This window comes from Salvia miltiorrhiza, chromosome 8 (genome assembly GCF_028751815.1).
Source record: "Salvia miltiorrhiza cultivar Shanhuang (shh) chromosome 8, IMPLAD_Smil_shh, whole genome shotgun sequence".
Classification (NCBI taxonomy): domain Eukaryota; kingdom Viridiplantae; phylum Streptophyta; class Magnoliopsida; order Lamiales; family Lamiaceae; genus Salvia; species Salvia miltiorrhiza.
The window spans coordinates 11,370,436-11,393,797 of record NC_080394.1 but is presented as its reverse complement, the minus strand read 5'-3'; the positions used below and the strand labels follow the sequence as shown (position 1 = coordinate 11,393,797).

At 37.5% G+C, this 23,362-nt stretch overlaps 2 protein-coding genes and 1 pseudogene across 2 annotated transcripts; 2 read left to right on the top strand and 1 right to left on the bottom strand.

Annotated features, from left to right (window-relative positions):
• The first annotated feature begins 7,959 nt into the window (after positions 1-7,959).
• On the top strand, positions 7,960-11,385 carry LOC131000972 (uncharacterized; annotated as a pseudogene).
• A 4,845-nt stretch (positions 11,386-16,230) lies between these two features.
• LOC131000969 (pentatricopeptide repeat-containing protein At3g62470, mitochondrial-like) lies at positions 16,231-18,255 on the top strand. The gene is given in 7 exon segments (XM_057927122.1): positions 16,231-16,603; positions 16,605-17,099; positions 17,101-17,337; positions 17,339-17,383; positions 17,385-17,438; positions 17,440-17,964; positions 17,966-18,255. Coding segments are annotated over 7 exon segments (1,746 nt in total). The 5' UTR covers positions 16,231-16,381; the 3' UTR covers positions 18,134-18,255.
• Positions 18,256-18,703: 448 nt separating this feature from the next.
• On the bottom strand, positions 18,704-22,246 carry LOC131000973 (26S proteasome regulatory subunit S10B homolog B-like). Its single transcript, XM_057927124.1, has 10 exons — positions 21,975-22,246; positions 21,063-21,182; positions 20,617-20,753; positions 20,348-20,509; positions 20,173-20,259; positions 20,013-20,099; positions 19,785-19,922; positions 19,508-19,699; positions 19,343-19,441; positions 18,704-18,967 (listed from the first exon to the last, which is right to left on the bottom strand). Exons 1-10 carry the CDS (start codon positions 22,078-22,080, stop codon positions 18,893-18,895), a joined length of 1,203 nt encoding a protein of 400 aa, XP_057783107.1. The 5' UTR covers positions 22,081-22,246; the 3' UTR covers positions 18,704-18,892.
• Between the last annotated feature and the right edge of the window lie 1,116 nt (positions 22,247-23,362).

Sequence of the window (23,362 nt, the reverse complement as noted above, 5' to 3'; positions counted from 1 at the left end):
AAAGTTAATGGACGAAATAGTGAAAACCATGATCAGAGCCAACGGTCATGGAAGCATATCCACGTATCGAAACACAAGAGGGAGAATCAAAGGCAAGTGAATGAGCCATAACTGCTGGATACTTGAGGGAGCTAGAACTACAACTCTGAAGGACATCTTGTACGACAAATAAGTCAGTTTTAAACGATAACACGTGACAATCGATGATTTGCACTTTAAATACTAGTACAATAATAAATTAGAGTTTGTTTACTTTGATGGAAAAAGAGATAAAATATATATTTTCACGATTTTTTCACTATTTTCACATGTTTATTATGATATAATTTTTTTTTTGAGCATAGGGGAATATTTTTTTCACTCATTTTCTCTCTAATGTTGGATAATATTATCTTTTGGTAGTGGTGTGAAAATATTTTCCAACATTTTCTGATATTTTTTTATCTCTAGTAATATATGATAAGAAAAAAGAAAAATATAATATTTTCTCATATTATTCATCATTTTGCAATAAAAATTTACAATGAGAGTAAACACATCATGAAAGTTAGAGGAAATCTTCAGGATTATAAGTGGATTCGGTATTAGGCCACGTCACCTCTTCATGCCACGTCACCTAAAAAGATGTAGATGCCCTTCAATCCAAAGACTATAAGATATAAAAATACAAAAATATCTGGTTATGTGCAGAGCTGAAAAGACTATTTTACTCTTATCCTTGTAATATTTATAAAAAATAGCTCTACGTTCTCTTGTAAACTCATGTCGTGCACTCATATATTTGTATCAAAACTCTTGCCATTTGAGTTGTTAGCAATAGAAAAGTAATCTTTAAGCTTTTACTTTGAGTTTTTAAACATTTTCCCCATAAATCTTTTCGTTTCCACCGTTTCATTTGTACTTTTACCACTTCAAGAATATGTTGAGATCGAAACTCAACTCAACGCTTGTATGTATACGATTAACATCAAATATGTCATATATCAATCTCTTTCATTATATTTTACGTCAAATTTATAGTATCTTTTTATTTTTCTAAATTTTTCAATTCCGCATCGATCTTTTATAAAACTCCATCAAATGAAAAATTATTCACGATAAATTTACCACAATTTATCTTTCAATCCGTCCATAAAAAAATTATCACTTCTATTCATAGTGGTAGGATCTACACAATTTCACTCATATATTTAAAGTGAGATCTCTAGTCCATTAATAACTTCACTCATATTTTATAAAACTTGATCGTCCATGCCATGTATAATGTAGTAGCATTTTTTGTGTGGATGGAGGACGTATCTGTAGTATCCCTTAATTTACGAAAATGATTTTAAAATTCACCATCAATTTAATTTGGTCAAAGTAAATTAATTAAAAGAATAATTTATATAAAGACTATCTTATATGTTATGATTCTTATGAACATAAAAATAATAATAAACCAAAATATAAAATATTTTTTTTTCATTCAAATTCAACGAATTACACGATAATATCCGTTATAATTCTATTACCATTTATTGAAGTGGTTGATTTTTATTATTATTATTATTATTATTTTATTATTATTATTATTATTATTAAGAGTTTGGCATGCATTTTGTGAAAATTTTCATAAAATTGGATATTGCAACTAAGAAAAGTGGTTATCCCCATTCAGGTTTTGTTTAAGTGGCAAACTGAGGCATTTAAAGACTCTTCTTGTGAGAGGTCTTGTGTTCAATCTTACATGCGTGCGATTTAGTTTTTTCATTTTTGTGTGGGTAGTGGTTTTGTCTGCGTACGATTATTGTCCCATCTTTATGTGATGTATAGATGTTTGCAGACGAATTACTTATTTGATTATATAATAGATACATCTTGTAATTTAAAAAAAAATGGTTATTGAAAAGAGAAAAATGTAGTAATTCTAATTGCCAGTGAGAAAATGCCAACTCATCGATTAATTGTAATTACCAGATAACAAAATGCTTTTTTATTATTTATTTATTTATTTATTTTTAAATGTGACGGTGCCTTAATATCAAATTATATATGATAGTCTCCAATCTAAAAAAAAACGTACATATACAAAATTTTACTTGTCTTACAATTCAGAATAGGTACCTTCCTTCTATATTTGATAAATGCACATTGTCCCCACCCTCATCTTATAGGCCCAATACTATAAATTTTTCGATGGTAAAGTGAAATAAAAAGGTGGTTGGCGCAACAAGGTGAATTAAAGTATAAAAAATATTTAAAGTGTATGCATGTGTATAAGATTTAAATACGGACAACCAATTTCGTTAGGTTGTTAAAATCGCATCTGCTGTAATAGAAATTTTATTAAAAGGAAAATAGAAAGAACAAAAACAAGTGAAAGCACCCGCGAGAAGCCACGAGAAACCGAAAAACAAACAAGACTAAGAGAACATTTTTAGAGGATCATCCTCATCAAAACAATCTTCGTCGTCAAGCATATCTCCCCATCTTTTAGAAACCACGGTCGACATAGCACGAGCAGCGTCAGAAGAAGAAGAAGAGTGTATCACAAAATTTTGCATAAGCGCGCCTTCAGAATGAGCATGTTGCACTTTTTTCAAGAACTCCATTGGCGACGAAGAGTCAAGAACGGCTCCCTGCAAAACAGCACCAGCGACACGACCAGTTGCTTATTTGTCCGAGGACATACCATTCTTGATTATACGCCGGAGCCGGTTCTTGATAGAGGAATCAGAAACCTTCCCCTTCTTGGAAGCCCCTTTCGGACGCCCACGACCGCAAATTATGGGGGGATCCTCCATTGTCGCCTTTCCTGGCGTCACAGTCAAAGCCATGTCTATATTACTACAATGCAGAGTGACAATATCAACCTGTGTATCTGACACTATAGTAGTTTCCACCGGATGTCGGGTAGTGTCATTCATCACCGGAACAATCTCCATACCAACAGACTTGTCCGCCCTGTTATCACCAACCGAGTGTTCAGAGACAACCTCATTATCCAACTGAACCTCAGCATCCAACGACTCCAGAGCAGCAAAGGGGTTGTGAAGGTCCACCTGCGCAGCCTCAGATCCAAGATTTAGGGAACCAACGACTTCCTCCCTTGTTGAATCCGGGAAGGTGTCCATCTCGTCATCCCCAAGAGCAGAGTCACGATTCGAGGGGGTCAGGATTCCACCCTTCTCATAAACAACCATCTGAAGAGAAGCCTCAGAGCAGGCCTGTTTACGATCCACTTGTTTCCATTTGGAGCGATGTTGCTGAACAGGGGCTGGGTCAGTACCTTTGCCAGCTGGTTGACCCTCAGTATCATTCATCCCCTCTTTAGATCTCCTGCAAGAGGTAGTAGCATGGCCAACAACACAGCAAGAGTGACAATAATATGGGAGGTCTTCATATCCGAATTCGAGAACAAAAACCCGATCCCCACATTTGACATCAAAAAAATCAGGCACAGCCTTGGAGACATCCATCTCAACCAAAATACGCGCAAAATGACCCACAGAAGCATGAGCAGATAAACCATCAATAACAATTGGTGCCCCTACGTGTCTAGCAATACCAGAAAGCACCTCCGGATGCCAATACTCGTGAGGTAAATTAAAAACACGAATCCAAACTTGTGCTTTAGTGGATGAATCCTTGTATGGATCAAAATTTGGGACCCAAGTCTGCAAATGCAAGGTGCCCGGGCGTAATTTCCATGTATTTTTAGCGAAAGCCAGCGCCAAATCTTCCGCAGAGGAGAATTTCAGGGTGAAGTAACCTTTACCCAGATGAATAATTTCCCAAGATAAATCCGGCTTCCATATCTGCTGTAACTCGACATGCAAATCAGCAGCAAAACGAGGACGATCCCCCTTGCGAAGGATAATCCGGCCATGCAGGGCATGAGAGAATGATCGCACTTGTCGTTGATGGAACCCTTCCGAAATGATAAGACAGGGTTTATCGTTTACCAAAGAAGGCTGTAGAACCGTGAAGTCATAGGCAGGAACATCAGCTTGCCGACTTCCCTTCGTCTGTTTGAGAGTATCCGCAAAAGATCGACTGGATTGCTGTGCTTTAGATTGACCCTTCCCGACGAACTGTTCTAGTGGCGGCATAGCCGAGGTCGGCCCCCCAAGCCGAAGAGGAGACGACGTCTCCGCCTGAGAAGGCGGTGGAGTTTTCTGTGCAGCCAACTGCGGAGAATCAGAATCCGTCTCCTTCTGATCAGATGGTGAGTAGGCATCCACCGGAGAGACGACACTGGCCGTAGGAGAAGGCCGAGAACCAGGCAAAACGAGACAAGAGACGTAGTTATTTGAGACCTGCGGGAACGGTGGGAGGGAAGCCATAATAGCCCCGTCCCCAAGAAAGGACGCAGAGAGGAGAAAGCCGGAGGCTAGAAGGCAGCTCGCGCCGCCGCGTGGACAGCCCGGAGAAGAAAGACGCGCATCCTAGGGATCTGTTTTCTTGAAAGAGAAACAGCCCAGATCTGGATCGGGCAGATCTTAAGGGTGCGGCTGTAGAGCTGCTGCGGTGTGGCGGGCGACGGCGTGCCGTTGTCTGGAGGCTGCTGACGGCAGTGCCAAGATCATCAAGTCGCCGGAGACACGCCGTCGCCGTGCTGGTGTGGCCGGCGTGCGGGAGGCGGCTGCGAGCTTGCGGCTGCTGGGCTGCGGCTGGGATGGTGGGAGGCTGAGCACGGGGGCAACCGGGAAGCGGCGCCCGGCTGGGATGGTGGGAGGCTGAGCACGGGGGCAACCGGGAAAGGCGCCGGTGGATGGTGGGATGTGGGCTGAGGGATGGTGGGATGGTGGGAAAGGTGCCGGTGGATATTGTTAAAATCGCATCTGTAACATAATACATTGCGCTAAAATAAAATAAAAATACATAGTACATTTATAAAATATTTGACTTTGGTGACTAAAAATATAAAATCAGTTCGAGTCATATTCAACATAATTACAATTAATTGTACTTAATTCTGTTTTTTAAGGGTCATTGATATTGATAATGGGCGTAATAATAATATTCACCAACGTTTTGATGGAACACAAGTTAATTCGTATCACAAAGTAAATAATTACTGAGTAAATACCAAGAAATTAAAAAAACTACGAAATAACAAAAAATGGTGAGAACGTCGAAATTTCATTCTTAAATTCTACTAATATCTATGCCTCCGCAACGCTCTACTTGATGGGTTACTCGAGTAGAGCATTGCACTCGTGTAGGGGTGTTGCGGGAGGGGGAGGTTACTCGAGCCATACTCGAGTGCTCGTGTAGCACTCGAGCAGCGCGTACACGGCACACGCTCAAATAAAAAAAAAATCATAAACTTTAATTTTCAAAAATGGCAACAACTTTTTTTTTTATCCAACGGCTAAAATAGCCGTTTGGCCTTTTTTTCTTTTTTTTTTTTCTCTTCTCTCTATAAATACTATTTCTCCCTCCCTCATTCATCACAATCCACTCCTTCTTCCTTCTTCAATTTTTGTTAAAAAAATCCCATCTTTGTTCTTCCAAAAATGGCGGAACCCCAGCATGATTCTTCGCCTGATTCCAACAATGTAGCTGAAAGGTTCATGGAGTGGGTAGAGTTGCAGAAACAAGTGCTTGCTCCATACTCCTCCCAACCGGCGGCAGAGCCGGCGCGTGGCAAACGTCCTCGATCATACGTACATCGTGATCGTGAGGAGGCCCATGTACGTCTTATGCAAGACTATTTCAACGACAATCTGTCGTACAACCCTACTTTTTTCCGGCGTCGTTTTCGAATACAAAAGGAGCTGTTCTTGCGCATCGTCGATGCTGTTCAAGGTGAAGATACTTTCTTCCATATGAGCACTGATGCACTCGGTCGAGACTCTCTCTCTCATTTGCAGAAATGCACATTGGCTATCCGTCAATTAGCCATCGGGGTTAGTGCGGATGTTTTCGATGAGTATCTCAAAGTCGCCAACTCCACCGGGCGTGTATGCCTCAAGAAGTTCTGAATGGCAGTCATCTGGGCTTTTGGAGCCTATTACCTGCGCCGTCCAATGCCTACTTCATATGCACGAGGCGCGACATGATTTTCCCGGGATGTTTGGGAGCTTAGCTGTATGCATTGGGCGTGGAAGAACTGTCCAAAGGCGTGGCACGACGCCTACACACACAGTGATCAGGGAGAGCCCACCTTGATATTGGAGGCCGTTGCATCCCACGATTTGTGGATTTGACACGCCTTCTTCGGCGTCGCTGGTTCGAACAACGACATCAATGTGCTGAATCAGTCGCCTCTCTTCTCCGACGTGTTAGGAGGAATGGCGGCACCGGTGGACCGGTGGTCTTTCATGCCAACCAGCGCGAATACCGGATGGGCTACTACTTGTGTGACTGCATATATCCGGAGTGGTGTTGCTTCGTCAAGAGTCCACCAATGCCGACCAATCCGAAGGAGGCGAGGTTCAAGAAGATGCAAGAATCGGCACTGAAGGATGTCGAACGCGCCTTCGGAGTCTTTCAGGCTCAGTGGGGAATCATTCGTAGTCCGGCGCGCAACTGGTACGCACAACACCTCAAGGACATCATGTTGTGTTGCATCATTCTCCACAACATGATTGTGGAGCACGAAGGTAAAACGACTCTCAATTGGAGAGATGACGATGGGGCGTCTAACAGCACTTCGACGGAGAGTGCTCAACAAACACCGGTGTCCTTCGAGGACTACGTGCGAAGAGATTCAATTCTTCGAGATAGACATCTACATGCTAGCTCCGAAATGATTTGGTGGAGCACCTTTGGGCACGTTTCGGATCTCTAGGGCCAGCGTAGTTAATTTTTAGGAATTGTTTTTATTTTATTAAAGTTTTATGTAATATTTAGGATTTTATAATTAATGCAATTTAAATTTGAAATAAATTGTGTTATTAAATTTGAGCAATTAAATTTAAATGAAAAGCATAAAAATAAAAACTAAAAAAATCAAGTAGGCTATCAAATAACTCCAATGCATCACTACTTACTCAATGTGATCCCCCACTATCAAGTAAGCCCATTGTGGATGCTCTAAGATATTAACATTTCAACATGCAGACATGCGACTTTGGTTAAAAACCATGTAGCTCAACACGACTTTTGGGTAGTAATAATAATTCTTACTCGGCTTTCATCATTTATAGTATGGATTTAGAAAAAGAAAAGTAAACTCTTTAAATTCTTACCACAGTCGTTCTATGTGGAAGGGGAAGGCAGTTGATAATTTTATTTATTAATTTATTTATTATAGTATCATTTATGAAGATCAACACTTTATTTAAACTATGTTCATTTATCAAATATTAAGAGACTGAAAAGTAGGCTATAAAGTTCAGTTGGCTGATAAGTTGATATAACTTCATACATAAATATCCTCAGCAATTCAACATTACCACTTTTAGATCAAGTTGATTTTAGATATAAATACTACAAACAAAGAGGGTACTATAAAATTATATTTTTTTTTAAAGATTATTAAAATTGTGTTTAAAAAAAGAAAAGAAAAAGAGTGCTATAAAATTTGAACTCGAACCCAAAACATTTTGACTTTAACCATTAACCACTCTATCACTTGGCCAACAAGCGCACATGTTTTAATCCAACATTACATCAAAAGAGTGGTGATAGTCGGCTTGACATCTATTTTATTTTAATATTTTTATTAATTAAATTTTACTAATTATTATAGAATAATTGAAATCCTACATAGATTAATTACTAATGATTTTAGTACCAAACATTACATAACAAGACAGCTTTATGTTATAGTATTATATGTGTAATATAATTTTTCCATGTTAAATTAAATCTATTTAAATTTACTTTTCGTTTTGGAGATGTAAAATTAAAAAAATAATTATAATTATAAAATATTGTGAGCAGTTTTCTTATCGTGTTAGTTTAATTAGGTGAGTAACGGCGTTAGACAAACCGTCATCTCTCCCTCTTCCCTTTCTGACCTGTAAAATGGAATAACTTAAAAGAAGACTCTCTCTCTCTCTCCTCTCTCTGAGCATATGTATGTATAGATATGGATAATTTACTTTGTTAATGTTTCCATTCGTATTTTATGCATATAAATCGCTCACTCTTCTACACTCCTGCACGCCTCACCTACTATTCTCTAGGGTTCGCGACTGGTGAAACGCCTCTGCTCGATCACGTAAGTTTCTTTTCCTTTTTGAAATTATTTTTTATCAAGAGTCTCGATTCGTTTTAGCTATCATGTGAAGTATATGGATTTGTTGAGTATATTTATTGCTGTTTTCGCGGAATTATGTCTCATGGAGGTTGAAAATCGGAGCTATTGAATTGGAAAACGGTGCATATAATGCCAAAAAGAATTGCTATCGCTCCCAGTTGTTGAGCAATGAATTCCGGATCTCAGTAAATCTTTTCATGGGGGTTTTCAATAGATTCTCCGCAAAATTTGGTGCATGAAAATGTGTTAGTGTCTTTTGCATTTGCTATGCACATGAAGTTCACTGGTGTAAGTGTTCATTCTCTTCACACGAATGAAATTTTGTTTTTATTGTTAGTGCCATGTGATTTTACGTCTCTGGCGGATTCAATGGGTGAGGTCTATGTTAGATCTTCAACAGTTCATCTGCATAAATATTTTGGTTGTTGATCTGTGATTGTTTTTAGTGTGTGATCATGGATCTGTGGATGCTTTGATTTTGGTTGTTGAAGATGAAGATAACAAGTGAAATTGAATTGGATTGATTATTGATAATAGAAAACTGTGCGGTGTTTCTGATTTAGCTCAGTAATTGGCCTTAATTTACATGGCAGAGTGTTGCTTGTGTGCAAATCCTAGTTAATGTTGTCAGTATGATGATGTTTATAGGTAGTGGATTTCATTTCTCCATCTCCAGCAAGATAGTCTATATTATCTACTTTCTTTGATATAATAAGCATAAGGATTCGGTAGATGTTTGTTCATTTACATATACATGTAGAGGAGTGTAATGAGGTGAAGCATATAGCTCTGATTTCCATGATTTCTGGTAAGGGTTGGGAAAGAATGTTGTGATGCACTATTGTTGTTAAAAAGCACGCTGACCAACAAAGGGCCATATATTTTTAATTAGCTGTTGGATGTAGTTGATGTGTATGTTATGATTGCAGGTAATGTTTGCCAATATTCTCCAAGTTTATTTTCTGAGGTGATTGACACAGAACGCTATTATAAACGTAATCTGTCCAACTTTTTGCCTGTATGTGAGAAGAATGGGAGCTGCTTGTTGTGTTGCCGCAAAGGACAGAACTATAGTACATGGACCAAGTAGTGGAAGTCTGCAGAGACATGTTCGATATTCACCATCATGGAGCTTTAGATGGGATAATCGTGGTCGGGTAGCTGGAGAAGAAACACATGCAAACTGGTTGCAAGATGGAGATGTAAGAAATGGTCAAGTAGAAGTAAAATATAGAAATACTGTTGATACTCCTCTTGCTTTAGAGGAAGGTAGTCCACTAGTTAGTCGTCGCTCGCGTTGGCAGAAATCCCCCATTTCTGATGGAAATGCGGGTAATTCAAAGTTCCGAAATTCAGGTAAATTACTTCTGGCACTCCCAACAAATTCTTTTGGACATCTAATTGCAAAAGTGAAGTGCGGTAATTGGATTTGATCTTTTTCAATTATCGTGTCTTGTAATTAAAAGAAAAGGGACAGATCAGATTATGGGAGAGTATTTTAATGGTACTATAATGAGTGGTTTGAGCCACTTCTTATTGCCAAATTCCCATCCAATTGTAAAAAGTGAATTATTCTTAAGAGGGTTACTTATGGTTTGTTGAAGAAAATATTAAGGACATCTATTTTTTAGCATCGACAAAGATCAAATCTAGAATATGCTGATTTCTCAACAGGCTGGTCTGTGGAAAGGTGTTTTGCCTTTTCTCAGGCACCAGCACATAACAATAGACCCGTGAATTCTTCAGCTTTTCTCCAACTATTATAACTTGAGAGTTTCCAAACATACTAGTCGATTTTAGGTTGAAAGATCTGATTCTTTATCTCCATTTTGAACAAATTAGATACTGTTCATTGGACATACAGAAAATTTATTAACTTTTTTTTTTTACTGGTTCTTTTACTTAATTAGTTGAGGAATCTTTAATTTTTTTTTTTTTTTTTAAACAGATGAAGCTATCTCCAGGAATCTAGTGGAGGTATGTGGAGAGTGTTACTTGCAAATATATAGTTGGAATTCCTCATCTGAAGTTTAATATTTCCTGCTCATTGCTCAGGTTAAGGACTCTGCACAATCTCCATCGGTTTCACACCCATCACCAGTCAAGCTATCTCCTTTAGCCGCATCTGCAACATCTCCCATGACTTCACAAAGTCAGTTGCTTCATCCGGACTCGACTCCTTCAAGATGCCATCGCTATTCTGGTGGACCCCAGTTTTTGCAGAAAGCACCTGCTAGCCAAATCCCAGAATACAAGTCACCACCATCCTCAGTTTCCGAAGAAACCTCTTCACATCTACCACCAAATTGTGGTAGCGAATCAGCTAGGGGCTCCAACGGCGGGACTTCAGACAGTTGGTCCATCCCCGTGTTCTCTGAGCTCACGGCTACCAGAAGAGAGAGGTGGTCATTCGATAGTGAAAACTCAGGCTTCAGTGTCGATAAAATTGCTAAAAGTTCAGGGTCTCCTCCTAGTGATCTCCAAACTTGTGGTGTTTGTGCAAAACTTTTGACCATGAGGTCCTCGTGGGGGTGGACCAGCCAAAAGATAGTATCCAGTAACGAACTGGCCTGTAGTTTCTATTCTAACATGTGGCCACGTCTACCATGCCGAATGCTTGGAGTATATGACTCCTGAAATCAATAAGTACGACCCGCCCTGCCCAGTTTGTACTTACGGGGAAAAACAGGCCGTGAAGATGTCTGAGAAGGCTTTGAAAGCTGAATTGGATCTAAAACATAGAAAGAGATGTAGTAGAAAGCATGTTGCTGGTAGTGATTGTGGAGCGGAGGTAAAAGGTTCCAAGATTAGCTCAAGTATAATGAACAAGAGCTCGCCTTTCTTGAAACGGCACTTGTCGTTTAGCTCGAAATCTGGTAAGTCGTTGCTGGAGAATCATCAACTTGCTCGAAGGAAGGCATTTTTCTGGGCAAAATCCAGCAAAGACTGAGCTCTAATGGTATTATTGCTTTCATGATATCGAAAATGCGTTAGTGCCCAATACCGAAATCTCTTCTCACAGATTTGTTTTTCTTCCATGTCATAAGAGTGCAGATTGCAGACATGCTGTCCATTTTCCTTCACCTTGAAAAATGCAGACATAGGATAGGGTGCTGTAGCAACACACTGTAAATAAATGGTTTGATATTGAACGAAGTTTTCATTAATTAAAAATATCTTGAGTTACAGTTTTGATTTCGGAAATGGGGAATCTTTTAGTGATTCGATTGTCCATTGTTAACTCGGAAGTTTTAGTATTTATGATGTTTTCGAAGCTCCATCCATTTAATTCAATTGAATCATCAAATATGCTATCTCTTTTTCCTCAGATAGTACATAAAGTTGCATCAGTTATATCATAATATAATACTCTCTTTATCCCTAAATGGTGTGTGCATATGTTAATAAATGTTAGGTGGATGTATTATGATCAACTTTTATTAGTGTTATACCTTGTTTGATAGATAAGAAGCTTGCAAATAAAATAGTTCTTCATATTACACAACTCACTGATACCCTCAATTACACATACGCACTTGAGTACTGACAAATTATGATTTGGGAAGGCAAAGGTACCCTCCTCATCTTCGACCGGGTGTTCGCTGCCTTTCCGCCTCTCTCACCTTCACCCACATTAATTATGTCAAGCGCGAGGACATCATGGCCGTTGATTGGGTGGCCGACAACCAGGGCCGTTTCTGACGAAAAATGGGCCCAGGGTGAAACGATAAAAATGGGCCCTCTATTTACCATCATAACAACACAAAAAACACTTTTTTTAAAGTCATATTATAATATTTTGGTAAAAAATATATTAATAATTATAAAAAAAAATGACTTATTCTCGCCTTTTTTACTTGCAAAGTCATCTATAAGAACATTTGTTTCAATATTTTTTAAGATATATTTTTTAATACAAAAAATTGCTAAACTATTTAATCTTTTTTGCCATATCGACGTTTTTAAATATGTCTTCAATAATTTTAACTTCCATAAACTCTTCTCAGCCGAAGCTACTGTTACAGACATAGTTAACAATATTGCAACATTTGGATAACAATCTGTAATTTTCATAAATTCAAGAATTTCAATAGTTAAAGTTATTTTATTTGATAATTTCATTTGTAATATTTTTAATTCAATAAATAAATCATCTAACTCATATAATGAGTAAAAGTAAATTTAAAATTAACACATTAATGTCTTAATTTTTCACAATCCAAAAATTTTAAAGTTTTCGAATCAAATGAAAAACCAAATATATGATCAAATGATTTCATTTCTTTAAATCTACATTTTAAAGAAGTAATCGTTATGTCCACAACAACTACAAAATATTCAAATTCTAAATGACATTTTATTAAAAATATTGGCTCCATATTCATATTAGATGCAAAACTCTTAGCAATAGTCAAACTTGTATTAGATATTAGACCTTCTAATTGTTTCATGATAGAGTTAATGCGCATAGTATACACAAAAAATGATATTAGACCTTATAATTTTTGGGGGCCCCAAAATTATTCAGGATGAAATTTTTTGGGCCTCATTTTTTTTTATTCAATGCTAATAGTATACACAAGAAGAAAGTTAGGCCAATAATAATAATTGTATATATAAGAGAATATAAAAAATTTTGGGCCCCCAAAAATGATGGGCCCTGGGCGGTCGCCCATGCTGGCCCGCCCTCAGAGACGGCCCTGCCGACAACTTCTCCGGCTCGGTGGTGCTCCCTCTGGATGCGGCGCTGTGATTGACGGTGAAGTTGAAAGAGAAGGCCGGAAAAAGTGGGAAGAGCAAGGTTTTGTGGATTGCATGTGAATTAGCACCATTCATATGATTTTGTTTAAAACGACAACAAAGTGGAAGCTCTCTCTCTGTGGCCATTTGAACCAGAAACCGTCGAATCGGATCGGATTCGGACCGAAAGTCAATATTTTGGAATCGGAATCATGGTCAACCGTTTTGAATTGGAACCGTAATAGTGTCTGATTGGTCTGATTTCAGTTTCAAATTTATTGAACCGATGGTTCACGGTTGGAAACCATAATCGTGCGGTTCGACTTGTGAACAGTTCCAAACCCTCGGTTCTACGATTCCAACTGTGCGAATTGGAACCAACACTCCTCCCCAAAAAACTGTCTGCAGAACTGGCCCCATCTCAAAAAAGTTCGAAATTTGAATTTTAAACTATAATTTTCCCCCCATTTTCCCTCAATCTTCCCTATAAATACTCCAAGATTCTACGTCATTTCTCACACCTTTTCTACTTCTATCTACTCTTTCTAAGCATCTAAATTTAGTTCTCTTGTTCTTGTGCTACTTAAATTTCTCAAGTTCTTATTGTTGTGCTAGTTAAATTTTTTCCATTCTTCTATTATCATACTTCTCTTCTTTATATAAATGGCTTCTTCTGGTTCTTATCGTAATGACAAGGGCAAGAACCTCGTTGATCTCACTGTCACCATTGAAAATAGACCACAACCTCTTCGTAGGAATCGTGGTGTTGTTATTCGAGAAGATCATCTTCAGGATTACTACGTTGGTGAGGATCCTTCTCCAAATGCTCAATTCCAAAGGGTTAAAATGGAGTATGTAGGATTAAACAACAAGGAGTATCAAAATTATAGCCGATCGAGAAATAGCGAAATGTCTTGCTGCCCGAATGGATGAAGATGATGAAGAGGATGACATGGATGAGTTCCAAGATGGCAGAATGAGAGCGGATGTCTGTTCCCAAAGGCCCGTAGCGAAAAAAGATCAAGCTCCTCAATCCAATGTATTCACTGTTTTCTTTAAAATCAAAAAGTAGCCGATCCTAATGACGGGGATCCCATTATGAAAGCCGTTTGCAACTTTTGCAAAAAGGAACATTTTCAAGGCAGGAAACGGGTATGACACATATTAATGACACATTGTCAAAATGCATGCTTTCTCCAAGAACAAAGGTAAACAAACTCAAAATAATTTGACATCCCGACAAAAATCCAGGTATGTTTGGGCATCTCTTTGTTTAAGTATAATGATATTATTGCTAGAGAAGTTATGGCTAAATTTCCTCGCAATAATATTATTATACTTAAACATGCCAATAAGGCCTAGCTCAAGTGGCAAGGTTAAGGCACCCAAAGACTCTCATTTGTGAGAGGTCTTGGATTCAATTCCGCCTGCGTGCGGTATAGTTTCTCCACCTTTGTGTCGGTAGTGGTTCTGCCTGTGTGCGGATGTAGTTTTTCTACCTTTGTAGTGGTGTATAGATACCTTGTAATTCTAAAAAGAAAATACACAGTTTGATTTTTGTCAAATTCTTCTGAAAAAAAAAAGTTATAGCTAAATTTGTTGCAACTGAATCTCTTGCTTTTCAATTTGACGATAGCATGTGTTTTGATGAATCTATGAAAGTTGCTTATAATCCTTTGGCGAAAAATAATTCTCGTACAACTATGACTAAGACTATAGTAAAATTAGCTAAGAGATATAAAATAAAATTGTGCTTTTTAAAAAGATTTTTCTATGGGTAATAATTGTTTATTGGGTGGACATGACTTTGAATTTAAACAAATGTGTTACACCGTTAGTATACCTTTTTTAATAGCTGCTTGTAATCCTACTTTAGATGGTCAATATTTTGATACTCGTTGCATTTATCATATTTTCAACTTATGTGTCCAAGATGGTTTAAAAGAATTAGATAAATCCATTGTTCCAATTAGGAGAGATGTTGAGTTATTGTGTGATAACAAAAATTGCATGGATCATGGTTAAAATTTTGCAAAGCTAAAACTTAACGTAGTAAATGCTTCAACATAGATGTATGTAATAGATGGAACTCCACATATGATATGTTAAATTTTACTTATGAATTTAAGGATTTATTAGTTGAATTTTTTACTACTGAAGTTAATAGCATGATTTTATTGGGATAAATGTTATGATTTTGTACAATTACTTTCTGTTATCAACAGTTTATTATCATGCTTGCTCACGTGTTTTATATCATTGTATGTTGGTAGCATGTCAATTTTGCAACTGTTCACTCAAAGATAATTTAACTAAGCTCATAAATAAGATGGTCAAGAAATGGCTAAAATATTTTAGAGATATTCCAAATATTTTTCTGATTGCAAAATGTTTAGACCCCTCTTTTAACTATGAAGGTGTTTGTGGAATCATAAAATTATATTATAACTTTTTTTTCATCAAATGAAATTTTATGAAGCATAAGGATATTCCCAGTGAAAAATTACAATTACCTGATATTACGAAGGTCAAAGCCATTCTTTATTGTTCATTAAAAAATCTTTTTAAAAAATATTTTTCTGAAAATATGATCAAAATATTTCTCATAAAAGCACTGTTAGGAGTTGTAGTAATCTTACTTTTGGAGTAGACACAAGTACTCAAGCGGGTCAAATGTCAAGTTCTTTGCAAATAAAGGAATAGGTGCGAGTGGACAACGTCACACATTCAAATTAGATGAATACTTAATGGACCCAAAGCGGGTGAGTTACTTAATGCAGGTTCAAATGATGACGACGTAGTGCAATGGTGGTCAATGAAACAAGTTCAACACCCTATTCTCGCAATCATGGCCTAAAGAGATATTTGCGATTTTTTCAATGGTATTGGTCAAATAAGTATTTAGTGTTGGGTGAGATATGCTCAATGAAAAAAGATCCGTGAATAAGTTGATAAAATAAAGGTAAAATAATAAAGAATTTGTGATGAAATAGTGTCCAAATATAAAAGTACTCAATTTTGATCTTTAAACTTGAATCAAGATAACATGAAAAAGTAAATTTGAGTCTTTTAATCTCCACATGGAATTAAGGTGTGGACTTTGGGTTATGGGTTACCCAAGTTTTTTTTTCTTTGGTTTTATTTAAAAATGATTTCTGTAAAATAAATCTTAATATTAATATATTATATATAAAATGATTTATTTATTGAATAGTATTTCATTTAGGATTAAAATAAAGTAATTAATTTATAATTATTTTAAATAGGTTGAAAGGGGATTTTACCCAAATTAGTAGGAGTAGTATTGTGGACTGAAGGGAAAAGGAGTGGAGTCCTGCCGCCACCAAACGTTAGCTGAGAGATCTTCTCAAATCGAAATCTGAAGCTTCCTCATGCCGCCATTGCTTCACTTTCACAGTCTTGATCCTATTTAATGGCTTTCCAATGGCTTTTCATTTAAGAAACTCAAGGATTCCCAAACCCCCTAATCGAAATGACGGACTATTCGCCGCATCGCGCTCTCCCGGAGAGGAAGTCCCGTTACGACACCGGCGAGAAGCTCAAGGAAAGCAAGCTCAAGGTAGCTCTCTGCCCTTGTATCTTTTGCTTCATTCTTTTACTGCTAGTCGCATCAATCGTGCTCACCCTCAAATTCCGTCTCTACTGTCCACACTCCACTTCACTCCCTCCTCTTCCACAAAGCCTGCCGTTAGCCAATTCCTTTCTTCCCCAATTTAGGCCCTTTTGCAAGTCTGTGGGCTCGGTTAGTTCTGATTCTGAATTTGAGGAGGAGGTGGAGAGGGTTTGTAGGGTGATTGATGAGACGTTTGGTGTAGATAGGAATATGGAGGCCGTGTTGGATGAATGCGGCGTTGATTTGAGTCATGAATTGGTGGTGTGTGTGTTGCGTAGGTTCAAGTATGCTCGAAAGCCCGCCTTTCGATTCTTTAATTGGGCTGCGGATCAGCCGGGCTATGCTCATGATTGCTCCACCTACAATGCCATGGTGGATCTTCTGGGAAAGAATAGGCAGTTTGAGAGCATGGTTTCGATGCTCCAAGAGATGGGGGAGAAGGGCTTGCTGTCGCTGGAGACCTTCATCGTCTCTATCAAAGCTTTTGCCTCTGCAAAAGAGAGGAGAAAGGCCGTTGGGGTTCTTGATCCTGATGAGCAAGTATAAGTTTAGGATTGGTGTAGAGGCCATCAATTGCTTGTTGGATGCGTTGGGGAGGGCGGGGCTAGGGAAGGAGGCACACCAGTTGTTTCAACACTTGGAGCATAGATTCACTCCGGATTTAAAGACATATACAGTTTTGCTTAATGGTTGGTGTGAGGTGAGGAATCTGATGGAAGCTGGCAGGGTATGGAACGGGATGATTGATAGTGGTTTCAAGCCTGACTGTTGTTGCACACAACATTATGCTTCGAGGGTTGTTGAAGGGTGGAAAAGAGATGTGATGCAGTCAAGTTGTTTGAGGTGATGAAATCTAGGGGTCCATCTCCCTAATGTTAGGAGCTACACAATCTTGATTGACCATCTTTGCAAGCATGGCGACACTGCAGAAGCCATGAGCTACTTGGATGATATGCACAGGTCCGGTTGTGAACCGGATGCTGCCATATACACTTGCTTGATGATAGGTTTTGGGAACCAAAGGGAGATGGGCGTGGTGTACCGGTTGTTGAAGGAGATGAAGGAGAAAGGATGCCCCCCTGATGGGCGTGCGTACAATGGCTTGATCAAGGTGATGACGAGCCAAAAGATGCCGGATGATGCAGTTAAGATATATAAGAGGATGATCCGGAGCGACATACAGCCATCCCTTCACACTTACAACATGATGATGAAGTCGTATTTCGTAGCAAGTAATCCAGAAATGGGTTGTGCGGTTTGGGAGGAGATGAAGAGGAGGGGATTTTGCCCTGATGACAACTCCTACACTGTTTTGATTGGGGGACTCATACGGCAGGGAAGATCCAACGAGGCCTACGAGTATTTGGAAGAGATGATCGACAAAGGAATGAAGGACTCCCCGACTTGATTACAACAAGATTGCAGATTATTTTTCGGGACCTAGGAGAAATGCTTTGGATGAGTTTGCTGAGAAAGCAAGATTTTCAGGAAACTCAGAGGTGGCAACTCTCTTTGCCAACTGGTCCCAGACGATGAGGATATATTTTACTTTGGTGTTATGAGATAATTTGTTCGCACATTGCCTACTTATGGTGTGAAAGAGCAAAACAACTTGTACTATTGTAAATGTTTGTGGCTTCTCATTTGACATTAACCAGAGTCTATGCTTTTTCTAGTGTGTAAATGAGTTTAGCCAAGCTAAATAGATAGTATTAAGAATACTTGGCAAATACAGCTGAGAAATTAAATTGTTTGGAATATCCTAACTACTTAAAGTTGATATATTAACCATCTTATCTTGAGACAAATTTGGGGTATACACGTTCGGTTCCACAACTTGAAAACCTAATTATACAACTGTTTACATCATGACATGTTTCTCGAAAGTAGGATACAATTACTATATTCAACATTTCTTTTGCATTAATTGCTGCAATCTATGCATTAAAAAGCAATGTTTGCAAACCCTTAAACAGATATGTAACCCAATCAACAACAGATTCCATCTTACCACCCACCCCATGTGCTCCATTACCATGATAACTTTTCTCCATGCATACAAAATCTACACAAGTGTGGGCGTTTTGTAAACATGGTATAAACAATCCGACATATTCAAATGGATTATAAAAGGTTGCGAAATTTGAAATTTGATTGCTGCGAAGTTAAAACACAATACAAAGATACAAGCAGGCTTGACACTGAAGAATAAATTACGATTTGAAAGGTACAGCCTCAACAACAGATCTTCCAGAACAAAAGGAGAATAAGCCAGCAGCACCAGCCACTATCTGCATTGGTCCAAACGGAAGACACGACTTCTAGTCCTTCCCGAAATCAGTATTGTAGTGCGCGCTTGATTCTAGCTTCTTAGCTTCGTTTAGTTTTCTCACAGCCTGCCATATTTTGAGAAATGAAATATCAAATTATTTGCGAGAATCTGGAAAACACGTAAGTCCATGGAGAGGAATTCCAACAATGCAGTATGAACGATGTTTCCTCCACGAGCAAGTTATGTCAACAAGCAAGAAAATGTGTGATTTCCTTAATTGCTTTACTATATATAGAATTCATAACAAGTAATGGCTAAAACACAGTACATAAATGTTGATAAATAGGGATAGGAAGATATCCTTCTAAAATATATACACATGTGATGACAATGGAACATATTCCAAAATGTAGATGTCAGTGCAAGGTAAATTCAATTATGCATGACTATCTTTTAACAGGTCTAGATTGGATGTCATATGTCAAATGAAATAATTTACCTTCATGAAGTCTTCATGGATGACGTAATCACGCTCTGCACGAATTGCTGACATACCAGCTTCCGTACAAATATTCCGAAGATCAGCCCCATTGAAACCCTGTAAAGGACGGAATCTCAGCAAAAAAACACTTTAGTGAAAGCCAAATAAGCATTTTTAGCTAACCTCAGCAAGTTTGACGACAGCTTCATAATCAATTTCTCCATGTTTGGCTATTCCAGAAGCATGAATTTTGAGAATTTCCATTCGTGACTGCTCATTTGGCAATGGGATTTCTATTTTCCTATCTAATCTTCCAGGACGAAGAAGTGCAGGGTCCAGAACATCAGGCCTATTTGTTGCCATTATCATTTTAACCTGCACATGATGATGCATCAATATCATACTGAATAGTCAACTCTATGCAGAATTCATGCATTCCAGAATAAAAATAGAATTAGACCTTTCCGAGCTGGTCAAACCCATCAAGCTGGTTTAGTAACTCCATCAGAGTCCTTTGAATTTCACGATCAGCACTTGTTCCTTCACTAAAACGACGCCCACCAATGGCATCAATCTCATCCATAAATATGATGCAAGGCTTCACAATAAAAAAAGTGATCTTGAATGTAAACCCTTTGTTTAATCAATCTTATGTGTGGGCAAATCATTATACACATTGAATACATACTTGGTGATCACGAGCATAACCAAACATTTCCCTGATCAACCTTGCACTCTCACCTATATATTTATCAATAATTGCACTTGATACAACCTGCATGACTACAAATATGTGAGAAGTTGACCAGGATATGAAATTGAGTATAGAGGGTCTGGTAAATTCCTGCCTTCAAGAAATTGGCATCTATGTTACTGGCAATAGCTCTGGCCAACAATGTCTTGCCAGTTCCAGGAGGACCATAGAGAAGAACACCCTAAAATTGGCAAACAGGGACATCGTGAAATGATAAACCAAAGAGCATCAAAATCAGAGTCAATTGTGCTCTTAAGAGAGTCAGTTACCTTGGGTGGTTTAATACCAACTCTGACGAAGAGTTCAGGATTCATTAGAGGTAATTCTATAGATTCTCTCAGTTCTCGGATTTGATCCGACAAACCACCAACAGCAGAATAACTAACATTTCCTGGATCTTCATGAAGCATATTATAGACAACTGGATCTACCTGCAACATACATCAACATTCAAAAGAGTCAAGAAAACTCAGATAGAACCATCAGCAATGATTTCTAGTAGCTGCATAAGTATAACTTTTTTAGCACATATTTGTACCTCACGAGGTAGAGCTCGCATAATTGTGAGAGTTGTCATGTCAAGAACCACCCTAGTGCCTGCTGTAAGTTTATCCTTGTCCACCTTACTGCGGCAACCTACCACATATCTAGGGCCACTGCTTGCTTTGACTATCACTGATACAGTAATAATGATGTTATCCTCCCTTCTTAATAAATGTGAATCTAATACTATTAACAATATACTGACAAACTTCATCAAAAAACAAAAAACAATATACTGACAAACTATGATTTCAAAGTGACCTAATCTATCTACAGAAGTCAAACTCTCTAGTATACGATATTTAAAACATTGTAGTCATGCAATTCCAGATCAAATTATCCAAAACTCCAACCACTAAAGAGTCTAAATTAAAAAATCTCAAATGCAAATGCTTCTAAAACATGACTAGAACATTGATAAAGGTCAGCAAAAAATCTTACAGCGTTCATTGTCCAGCGGTCTCAGCACTTCACCTATAATCTGTCCAACACTTTGAAGGGACTTCAGATCATCTTCTGTTTTAGCATACTCCTTCTTTATAGCTCTCAAATTCTCCCTTACTGTTCATGTCATATATTTACATTTGGTCATTAAAATAGTCGAGAACAAATCTGAAAACAGAGACACATGAACAAGCAAACATGTACACATACATAAACATATGCATGTATGTACATATAAACAATCCAGACAGATTATAATACTCTAACCATACTGTACAAGTAGCTTCTTGGACTTCTTTCGACAAAAATACTTCACTCCAAACATGTAAATCTAAAAATATTTATGTGCACACGAAAGTTCCAGCACCATTAACGTAACCCAGATCAACAAGATCTTTTCAGAGCATATAAGAATCAATACAGAAGGCAATGCACCCGCTCATGTCTCTGCACGTGAATCTGAGCATTATAATTGTTTAAAAGTCCCAGAGAATGCTCCTAGAAACCTAATAAAGCAAAAAAGGGCAACCAACCCTTGATCTAGCTCAACCCCATCACACTTAGATAATCTCTGAAACCTATAATCTTGAGCATCGATTTATCTTTGCTCGCGCTATCATATCCTATGCTGGTCATCTTATTTCTTAGTTCACTACTCAACCTAGTCCAACCAAACACTGCCAAATTGACTTCAAAACAGAAAAGGGCGTCCATGAATTCCTCGTCATATCAAATTCTGAGCCTCTGATCTCATTTCTTAGCTCGCCGTCTACTTATCAATCTAAACACTGCCAATTTAAATTTCAAGAGAAACAAAAAATAATTCGAAATGGTAGGACTAAATAAGCGCCGTTTTCAGATACGTTAAAAAATGAAAGTAATAAAAATTAGGGTTTAAGAAATGGAAACCAGATCGAACGCGGCCCTCGAGTTCCTTATGGTTGAGAAGCTTTTTCCGGTAATCTGCGATGGCCGATTTGCGGCGGATGGCGTCGTCGCTCTCGGTGGTAGCCATTGCTTCTTCTCTGAGGCGAATAGCAAAAAATTCCTAATCTCCGCACCTTTAAATGTTTTTATTTACTCGTCTTCCTGCCCAAGAAAAAGAGAACTCTTTAATTTTATTTAATTTCTTTTTATGTTTATTTTTCAAGGGATGCTGTTGGATACAAGAACTATTTTCCACTCCACCTAAATATTTTGGAAAGTATTTTCTTTTATTCCAAATTTGTCATATCAAAGTTAGATATGGGAAAATATGTGAAAAAATTATTTTATTTGTCTCACGTGACTTAACAATTTAGGGGTGATGAAAATTCGAGTGCCCGTACCCAAAATTTAGCATTTATGTTATCCGTACTTGAATCTAAACGGTATTCGGTTATCGATTAAACGGGACGGTTATATGGGTCGGTTAAATGGGTAACCGAGTTACCATTAAAAAAAATTTAGCTAATTAGAGGGTAGCTATTTAGTAGTAAAACTTATTTAATCAAGTCACTTTCACTATTTTTCGTGTGATGATGTCATGAACAAGTTAATGATTTCATTGAGCTAAGTTAATACTTTAATAGAGTTCGATAATTTATTATTGATTTTCTAAAAAAAAAATATTATTGATTGTTCTATTATACATTTGACTATTTATAAGTCTATTCAATTATTAATTTTTAAATTGATACATTTACTTTCACGTAAAGTTGTTTTGATATTATAAATATCAAATTAAATATATTTATGTGATAAAATTATATTTTATAATTTTAAAATTAATTAAATCGATTAATCGGGTATACCCGATCGGTTACCTGATAACCAAAAACTCACAATACCCATACCCATAAGCGTACCATTTAGTCAAATATTGGGTATTGGTTACCCGATAACCGGCGGGTTTCGATTCGATTCGGATATAACCAATACCCATACCCAATATCTAAAAAAACAACCCTACTTAACATGGAGATGGAGTATTTCTTTGGTAGATGTCTGATTTAATTTAATTTATTTTTTAATAATTTTAATTTTGTTATAATAAATATACCTAACATAATTTTACACTATAATTTTATTCTCTTAACTAAAAGTACGTTGGAATGAAGAAAATATGGTATTTAAATAATCTCAACTACTTCTCTCAAAAAAAAAAAAATCTCAACTACTTTATTTTATGTTTTCTAAGATATGACAATTAGTCGGCAGAAACAATTTTATTTTTTATGAAACAACCTCAATTATTTTCAGATATATATAAATTATAAAAAGTAAAACACCTCGCAAATATATTAGGACGTTATGCA

Coding starts and splice junctions, on each gene's coding strand:
- LOC131000973 (XM_057927124.1), bottom strand. CDS start 22,080: ATGGCTACCACCGAGAGCGACGACGCCATCCGCCGCAAATCGGCCATC. Junction 21,183..21,974: donor CGAGGGCCGCGTTCGATCTG/GTTTCCATTTCT, acceptor TGACATGAACAG/TAAGGGAGAATTTGAGAGCT. Junction 19,442..19,507: donor CTGTCGTCAAACTTGCTGAG/GTTAGCTAAAAA, acceptor CGTCCTTTACAG/GGTTTCAATGGGGCTGATCT.